Raw genomic sequence first — 9,460 nt, forward strand, 5'->3', positions numbered from 1 at the left:
CTATTGTGTGATTTTGTAGGAGCATTTTGGTCGGGAAAAAATCACGTGCTCACAGCTTTCTTAAGAATGTCAGAGTCCCTAATCTTCAACTGGTGATACCCTGAATGGAGATCAATCTTGGAGAACACCCTCGCTCCCTAAAGTTGGTCAAATAAATCATCAATACGAGGCAAATGATACTTGTTCTTGATTGTGACCTTGTTCAACTGCCTGTAATCAATACACATTCTCATAGTGCCATCCTTCTTCTTCACAAATAGAACAGGTGCACCCCACAGCGACACACTAGGCCAAATAAACCCCTTATCAAGAAATTCCTGAAGTTGTTCCTTCAACTCTTTCAACTCCGCCGGTGCCATACGATATGGTGAAATAGAAATGGGCTGAGTGCCTGACGCCAAATCAATACCAAAGTCAATATCCCTGTCCGGTGGCATGCCCGACATGTCTGCATGAAACACATCAGGAAAATCCCTCACTACAGGAACAAAGTCAATACTAGGAGTCTCTGCACTGACATCCCTCACAAAGGCTAAGTATGAAAGACAACCTTTCCCAACCATCCGCTGGGCCTTCAAAAATGAAATCACTCTACTGGGGACAAAATCAGTTGAACCTCGCCGCTCAATTTGTGGCACTCCTGGCATGCCAACGTCACTGTCTTAGCATGACTGTCCAGAATAGCACGATACGGAGATAACCAATCCATGTCCAATATCACATCGAAATCGGCCATACTAAGCAGCAAGATATCCACTCGGGTATCCAAACCCCCAATAGTCACTACACACGATCGATATACACGGTCCACAACAATAGTATCGCCCACCGGGTTAGATACATGAACAGATTAAATAAGAGACCCGCGGGGCATATCCAAATAAGGGGAAAAATATGATGACACATATGAAAAATTGGAACTAGGATCAAATAATACACAGGCATCTCTACGGCAGACTGAGATAATACCTGTAATCACAGCATCTGAAGCAATGGTATCTGGCCTGCATGGGAGGGCATAGAAACGGGCTTGACCACCACCTGATCGACCTCCCCTTCTAGGGCGACCCCTAGCTAACTGACCTCCAACCCAAGCTGACTGAGTGGGTGGGAAAGTAACTGGTGCTGAAGCCGAAGGCTGACTCCTCTGCTGGGATGAACCTCCTATAAGACGGGGACAAAACCTCTTGATATGACCCAAATTTCCACACTCGAAGCAACCTCTCCCAGCAAATGGCGATGCGGACTAAAAGGAGCCCCGCGCATGGGATGCCCACTAGAAGAACCAGGCATAGATGAGCCCTTAACTAATGGTGCCAGAGTCGAACTCTAAGCTAGAAGGGCACTAAGAGACGAGTGACCCTGATGTGAATTGTGAGAACCATGGCCAGATGACCCACCACGGTGACCTGAACAGGCTGGCTGAGCATGTCTGAATGGACGGCCTCTGTCGTGCTGAGATTGACCTCCCGAAGGGACACCACTAAAGCTACCAGATCCCCGAAACCTCTTGGCCTCCCTCTCATCTCGCTCCTGGCGGCGAACTGACTCTATCTCTCTAGCAATGTCAACCACCTCCTAAAAAGGAGCGCCAGATACTCTCTCTCTGGTCAAAAAAATCTGTAGTTGATAGTTGAGGCCATCAACGAACCTCCTAATCATCTCTCTATCCGTGGGAGCTAGCTAGATAGCATGGCAGGCCAACTCGTAGAATCTCATCTCTTACTGCGACATGGTCATATCCCCCTATTGTAGCTGCTCGAACTGCCTGCATAGCTTCTCTCTACGGGAATGCAGTACATACTTCTATAGGAAGAGAATGTAGAACTGATGCCAGGTAAGGGGCGGTGCACCTATAGGCCTACGCCTTTCATAAGCCTTCTACCAAGTGAAGGCAGCTCCAGAAAACTGAAAAGTAGTAAATGAGACCCACTAGTCTCCAGAATACCCGCTGTACACAACATCTTCTGACACTTATCCAAAAACCCTAGACATCCTCGCCCTCTGCGCTATTGAGAGTCGGAGGCTGAAGTCTACCAAACCTCTCCAATCGATGTTGCTCGTCATTAGGCATAACTGGAACCACAAAATCCTGAGCAGGTGCAACCGGGTAGGCTGGTGGTGCCTCCGGTGTCTACAGTCCCTGAATAACCTGCTCGGGTGTTCGGGCGGCGGGAGTCTGAGTGACTCTCCCGACCTAAGAAGTAGCTGCTATAGTAGAAACTGCGACTGCCTGAGCAAGACTGTTGCACACGTTCAGTATCTGAGCCAAGGTCTCCTGGAGACCCGGAATAACAATAGGCATAGTCGGTGCCTGAGCTGGTGCTGCTGGAGCATCCCCCGGTGGAGCCTGATCATGAACTGGGGCAGTGGGTGGATCTACAGGTGCTGCCCTAGCTGTTGTACGGGCTACACCCCTGCCCCTACCACGGTCTCAACCGCGTCCTCGGCCTCTAGTGGCCCCAACTGGTGGTACTGGTGGTCGTCCGTCCTGACCGGTAGCACGTGTCCTCACCATCTTTGAGAGAATAGAATAACATGAGTTTAGTACCAGAATCAACAGTTTCGCACGGCAAGAATTCAAGAATATGAAGTTTTTTCTAAAGGTTCTGCAGCCTCATGAGGATAAGTACAGTCCGTACTGATCTGCGAGACTCTACTAAACCTGCTCATGACCCGTGAGACCTATGTAACCTAGACTCTAATACCAACATGTCATGACCCAAAAATCGACCCAATCGTGATGGTGCCTATCGTAAAACTAGGCCAGGCAACTTATTTTCAAATACTCCATATTTCCTTTAAAACTTAAGAAAAACAATACTTTAACAGAAATCCGATAAAAGGTAAAAGTATAAAACCCAAACAAGCGGAAAAAAGTACAAGCCCGACCTCAGGTGTCGCTAAGTCATGAGCAAACTACTACAAATGTTCGAAATAAACAAAACTACATAGTCTAAGAATATCCAACAAAAGTATTAAAGAAAGATAGGGAAAGAGAAGGCGGGACTGCGGTCGCCAAGCAGCTACCTCGCAATCTCCAAGGAAAAGTCCATAATGATATGATCAGCAGCAGCTACCGTGGCCCGAGATACCTGGATCTGCACACAAGATGCGGGGGTAATATGAGTACACCAACTGAGTAAGTATCAAGTCCAAACTATGGACTGACAGGTAGTGACGAACCAAACCTCAATAGGTATGCAAATAAACTATACGGCAAAGTAATCATGCTTGCAATTCAAGTAAAAACTCAACAATATGTAAATACAATATGACTAGTACAGAGTATAAAGCTCAGGAAATCTCTAAGTACCAATGTATAACTAGCATGATCAATGTTCTGTATACCTCCACTCACAAGTGCTCAACCACTCAGTACTGTATATGGCCACCTGGCCCAGGGAAGATCCATCCCGGAATATATGTACATCACTGACCGTAGTCATCTAGTACCGAGGAAGACCATTCCAGCCCTACGGAGAAGATCCATCTTCCGGTATCGATACTTCAGACAAGATCCATGTCCAGGGAAGATCCATCCCTCAATATCATCAACTACGCTCACTGGGGTGTAAAGACTTCGGAGGGGCTTCTCTTAGCCCAAACGCTATGATAAGCCAATGAAAGCATGATCAATATCTCGCTGCAGCATGCAGCCTGATCCCATATTGTCACTCAATATCATGCTCTCGGCCTAACTCAGTCTTCATTCTTTAGTCTTACACACACACGGTCTCAACATGTCATGATACTAGCCCGAATAGTGATATGATATGACAAATAACAATAATCGAGACTGAGGCAGGATATAATATGCATGAACAGGATTGAGTACAAAATATCAATGAAGCTAATGATATGACAGCAAGAAACGACCTCTCGGGTTTCAACAGTATTGGCATGAAGCCCTAATAGGATATCTAGCATGTTTTCACAACACATTTACTTAATCACATGATAGAAACACGGATATCAACAAGAAAGAGTTACTAAACGGTGCCATGGAATGATCCAGACCGCAATTGTCATGGTGCACGCCCACACGCCCGTCACTTGACATTTCCTCAATAGTAATCATAGAACACATAGTTCGGGGTTTCGAACCCTTAGAACCATGTTTGGAAGCGTTACTTATCTCAAGCCAAGCCGAACTCTAACCGCGAGGCCCTTGCCTCTCGATTCGGCCTCCAAATGTCCCGAATCTAACCAAAATCAGCATATAACCATCAATATACGCTGAAGGAGTGAAACCCATACGGAAATTATCAATTTAACTCAAAACTCCTGAAATTGACCAAACCGATCCCTGGACCCACATCTCGAAATCCGATAAAAATCAAAAACTAGAATCCTTACACTCTCACGAGTTCATACATACCAAATACACCAAAATCCGACCACAAATGACCCCTCAAATCCCTAAGTCAACGTCTCCAATTCCAAGCCCTAATCTCCCAACTTTCTTCCCTAATTTTCCACTAATACCATGATTAAACAATAAAAAAATGGTCATAAACACAAGTAATAAAGCTTAAGAAGCTTACCCAACTGAAAACCTTCGATTCCCTAGAAAAATCACTGCCCTAGCTCTCTTCCCGTCTTAAAAAATGGAGAAACTTAGCAAAATTCACGAAGGGGACCCTTTTATACCTTCTGCCCAGTGATACTGCACTTGCTTCCTTATTACTCGCACCTGCGGTCTCAGGTGCGCACCTGCGGAAGTCACTTATCCGCCCAAAATCGTATATGCGCTCAAATATCTGCAGCTGCGCCATCACAGGTGAGCTCAGATCCCCGCATCTGCGGCTCCTGCCCTTTTACAGCCCTGGCCGCATCTGCGACCCTTTCCACGCTTCTACGGGCCCGCACCTGCGGTCCCCATTCTGCAGGTGCGGTTATGACAGGAACTCAGCAACTTCAGCTACAAACTCTAACTTTCAACTTCTCGATAACCATCCGAAATCATCCCGAGGCCCCCGAGACCTCAACCAAAAGTACGAACAAGTCATATAACACTATTCAAACTTGTACCAATCCTCGGAACACTCAAAACAACGCCGAAATACCAAATCACCCTCGGATTCAAGCCTAAGGATTCCAAAACTTCTGAATTCTGCAAACGATCAAAAAGTCTATCAAACCACCTTCGAATGACCTGAAATTTTGCACACACGTCATAAATGACACAACAGACCTATTCCGATTTCCGAAATTCCATTTCGACCCCGATATCAAAATTTCCACTACCAAGCGGAAAGCGCCAAAATTCCAATTTTGCCAATTCGAGCCTAAATCACGAACCTCAAATTACATTCCGAACACGCTTCTAAGTCCCAAATTACCTAACGAAGCTATCCGAACCATCAGAATTCATATCCGAGACCTTTTTCACATAAGTCAACATCCGGTTGACTTTTCCAATTTAAGCTTACTCAAAGACACTAAGTGTCTCATTCCTTTCAAAAATCACTCCGAACCCGAACCAACCAACCCGATACCACAAAATACAGTTATACAAGACATAAAGAAGCAAAAACTGGGAAAACAGAGTGGTAACTCATGAAATGACTGGCCGGGTCATTACAAACGAGGGACACTTACTCTTTTCAAAGCAAAATGGAACTCACTTTCCATCCACTTTCTTCCCTCCATTTCCCATTCATCAATCTTTAATCCCAACAGTATCAAGTTTGTGTTTTGCCTTCCCATCTATAATCAACTTGCAGTCTGTAGTAGATGGGGTGCCATATGATATTCTAGCTTTTATTTTTTATAATAAGTATCATGTATTAATTGCTCGAATGAGTTGTAAACGGTTGTCTTATTCTTAAGTTAATCCTGGATAGTCAACGAGAGATGTGATTTGGATATGTCGATCTACTAGTTTAATCTTTCTGATCATCAAGCTAATTAATGATACTAGTAAACGAGCTAGCACGACGTCACGAAAGATAAAACAATTTAAATTGCCTATCTAAATCTACAGATCAGATTATCGGTTAATCTGACAGCAGAGCATTAATTCTTCTACTTTTATGCTAATTAATCTTCTTTTTTGTGTCTCTCACAGATAAATATTCAACATACCTCAAACAGCTCTTTCGAGAGTCTAGTTTAGGGGAGAACTTTTCGGGACAAGTACTATTATGTCACTTGTGTTTGTCTCTTTGTGAGTTTGTTCTCTTGATATTTTGTACTCTTTTATATGCTTAAGCATTACCATCTATATAATTACTTGCCTTTGTCTTCTTCACTAGTGTCTGCATGTTTTTTTTAATCTCGATTTAGTGTTGTAGTAAATATGTTGCTCTTTCCTTCAAGAAATAGGAAAACATAATATGGTAAGTAAATCAGGACAACTCCTAATAACATGGTCTCGCAATTTGAACTTGTTTATTTTGTGCTAGGTTGTTTGCACCATTATTCTTCTTGAAGTAACTAAATTTACCTTCGTAGTGACGAGTTGCAAAGTGTATCTTGACCTCTTGCCTCTTCTTCATGCGAATCCGCATTATCAACATCTCAAGGGAAGTTTCCTTTTGTTTTGTGGGGCATAGTTTTTTGAAATTCCTTTCACTAAGATGAAAATTAATCTATTATGCCACAAACAATAAGGCTGTATCCAATCTTGATATCATCGGACCTTAGCTCTCCACCAATTATTATAAATTCTTGAGCTTGATCTACTACTGATTTGTTGTCCACCATTTAAAAACGAAAAAAATCTGTTAGCAAATCTTTTTTTTGTACCTCCCTCCTCGATATCATACTTACTCTGCAACGCTTTTCAGCAGTTGAGAGTTATTTATGATCATTTTTCAAGATCATGGGATAAGTAAGAAGAGATTATGACATATTTTATTTGAATATTAAAACATCAATATTCTTACATCTTCCATTACTGATTTTTAATTATAAGTTAAACTGCATCATGTGGTATCAATTAATGCTCGATAATGGTTATTTTATCCATAAACTGATCGTGCATATGCATATGTAGTGCTGGAATGACTTATACAATTAAGTTTATTTTATTCTAAAGGTATTCATCTGAACTTTTCGGTCAAAAGTGTGCTATAATTAGACTATTTCGAACCTGGGAACTCCTAGAGATTTGCGAGTTTAACCCATTAATTATTTACATAACATTTTTGCGCTGGATGGTGATTACAATTTATTTGATTGATAAATTTTAAAAAAAAAAATATTAGTAAGCGGGCAGAAGAATTCTATGTCAAATTGCCATGCTCCAAATTGTAAGAGTATAGAGACAAATTCGAAATTTAATTTGCAGCCAACGAGTGAGAAGTTTGCATCCATTACATTAGGAACTTAATATAAATGCATACAAAAATATAGATCAGATTGTCGATTATTCATGAATGCGAAGACATTATGACATGTCGAGAGCAAGCCATTGCCTATGACACTAAGTGAATGTTACAACTAGAGGTTGTTCAAGGTGTCATGTGCATCCAAAGCCCAACGACATGTCAAGGGCACGGCCAGTATGCCTATGATACTAGGCCGCATGCAAATACAATGTCACAAGAGGTTTTTCAGGGTATCGCGTGCAAGACCAAGACATCTACTTAGTGGAGAAAGCTGCATTAAGAAACTCTTCCATTGCCTTCACAGAAGACCCTTGGTGATCTGCTTCTTCATCATCTATAATAGCGTTTCCTAGGATTTCTTTAATCTCACAAGCTTGCCTTCTAATTTCTTTACCTTTATCATTTTCCCCCATAATCAATTCAATCTTTTCTAATACATCCTCGTACTTAACCTCAGAATTACCCCCTCTAGTCACCTCAACACAAACACCAAGATCTTGCTCTAACAAGTTTGCATTGTAGAATTGCTCTGCTGAAATAGGCCAACCAAGAAGCGGAACTCCATTGCCAAGTGATTCGAGCACTGAACTCCATCCGCAATGAGTCAAGAATGCTCCAACTGATTTGTGGGCCAAGATTTCAACCTGAGGAGCCCATTTTGACACTAGGATTCCCTTGTTTTGATCCTCCGAAATGCACTGAAGAAACCTCTCTGGGAGCCATTCTTCTGCTCTAAACTCCATGTTTATGTCAAAACCCAAAGGAGGTCTAACAACCCATATAAAGTTTATTCCACTGGCATCAACTAAGGCTTTTGCCAGTTCCATCATCTGTGATTCTGAAATTGTGTTTTGGGAGCCAAAAGAAATGTAAAGCACTGACTTTGCTTCTTTTTGGTCAAGCCATTTGATGCATTTCTCTGGGGAATCTTTACCTTTATCACTCACTGTCACGGGCCGAAGTACTGGTCCAATTGCCCAAACTGGTAGGCCTAATTTACGACGAAAATATGTTAATCCAAGCCTGTCTAGCTCTTCGACAGTATTGAAAAGAATCCCATCAGAGTTGAGAAAGTTGAGAAAGTTTTCCCTGTTGAAATTAGTGTAAGGATCAGTTGAATCAGCTGCTAAAAGACTTTGGCTCAATTGACTAACATCAATATTTCCAGCTTCTGGAAAGTCAGGCATAGTAAAAGCAAAGTTTCTTGTTTTTTTATGAGGCAAATTAAGCCACAAAGAGTAGAAACATGCCAAGCCAAAACCAGAAGCCCCACTGAAAATGACATGGAATAGTCCTAATTCATGAGCTACATTGGCTGACCATCCAAAAAACATGTCTGATATTATACAAAGTGGTTTTTCATAATCATGACCCTTAACAAGATCAAAGAGTAGCTTTCTGAATGAGGGCTCAAGATAAGAGGAGATTGTGATGAAATGTAACCAGAGTTTATAAGGAAGGGAATCCGTATTTTCAGTGTTTGGAGGTAAGCCAAGTTCAGAGCTATTGAAAGGGATCTCAACAAGGGAAATGGAGGCATTTGGAGTGAGAGATGACTTGAGTTTCTTGATGTTGAGAGGTGTGTTCACAAGGATTATGTTGTAACCCTTTTGTTCTAATCCGAAGGCCAAGGCTAAGAAGGGTATAATGTGGCCTTGTGCCATGAAGGGGAAGAGAAGAATCGTTCCCTTTTTCTTTTCCATTATCAAATGCGCTCTCTCTCTCTCTAGTTGCAGAAGAAAGAATACTAATGCAAGGGAAGAAGGTTGACATATATATATATATATATATATATATATATATATATATATATATAGGAGAGGGAAGGTAGTTTCTTTCCTGAATAATGAGAGCCTTAGTGTACGCCCACTTCTTATTTGTTTAGGTTCTCAAGATTCTCAAAGACCCAATTATAGTTAAGAGTCCGGAACCAAAATGTTATCGTTTTGGACTCAAAGTACATAAATAGGTGAAAAAATAATTAAGAACCATTTTATATATAACGCATTTCTTCACCGCGTTATACCTTAAGGACACGTTTGTCCGTTAAGGTATAGTGCATGTGTTACATGCGCTAAATTTGAACTTTAAATTGGCGGGCAAAGTTTACATATAGCGCATAT

General features: G+C 41.8%; 1 protein-coding gene across 1 annotated transcript; it reads right to left on the minus strand.

Moving 5' to 3' along the window:
- Positions 1-7,303: 7,303 nt before the first annotated feature.
- On the minus strand, positions 7,304-9,074 carry LOC104217824 (UDP-glycosyltransferase 92A1-like). The gene has a single exon (XM_009768156.2). The coding sequence runs from the start codon at positions 9,038-9,040 to the stop codon at positions 7,592-7,594; it is 1,449 nt and encodes a 482-aa protein (XP_009766458.1). The 5' UTR covers positions 9,041-9,074; the 3' UTR covers positions 7,304-7,591.
- Positions 9,075-9,460: the final 386 nt, after the last annotated feature.

This window comes from Nicotiana sylvestris, chromosome 12 (assembly GCF_000393655.2).
Source record: "Nicotiana sylvestris chromosome 12, ASM39365v2, whole genome shotgun sequence".
In the NCBI taxonomy this organism is placed as follows: Eukaryota; Viridiplantae; Streptophyta; class Magnoliopsida; order Solanales; family Solanaceae; genus Nicotiana; species Nicotiana sylvestris.

What these genes read in the sequence shown, in the direction of transcription:
- LOC104217824 (XM_009768156.2), bottom strand. Translation starts at nt 9,040, where the DNA reads ATGGAAAAGAAAAAGGGAACGATTCTTCTCTTCCCCTTCATGGCACAA.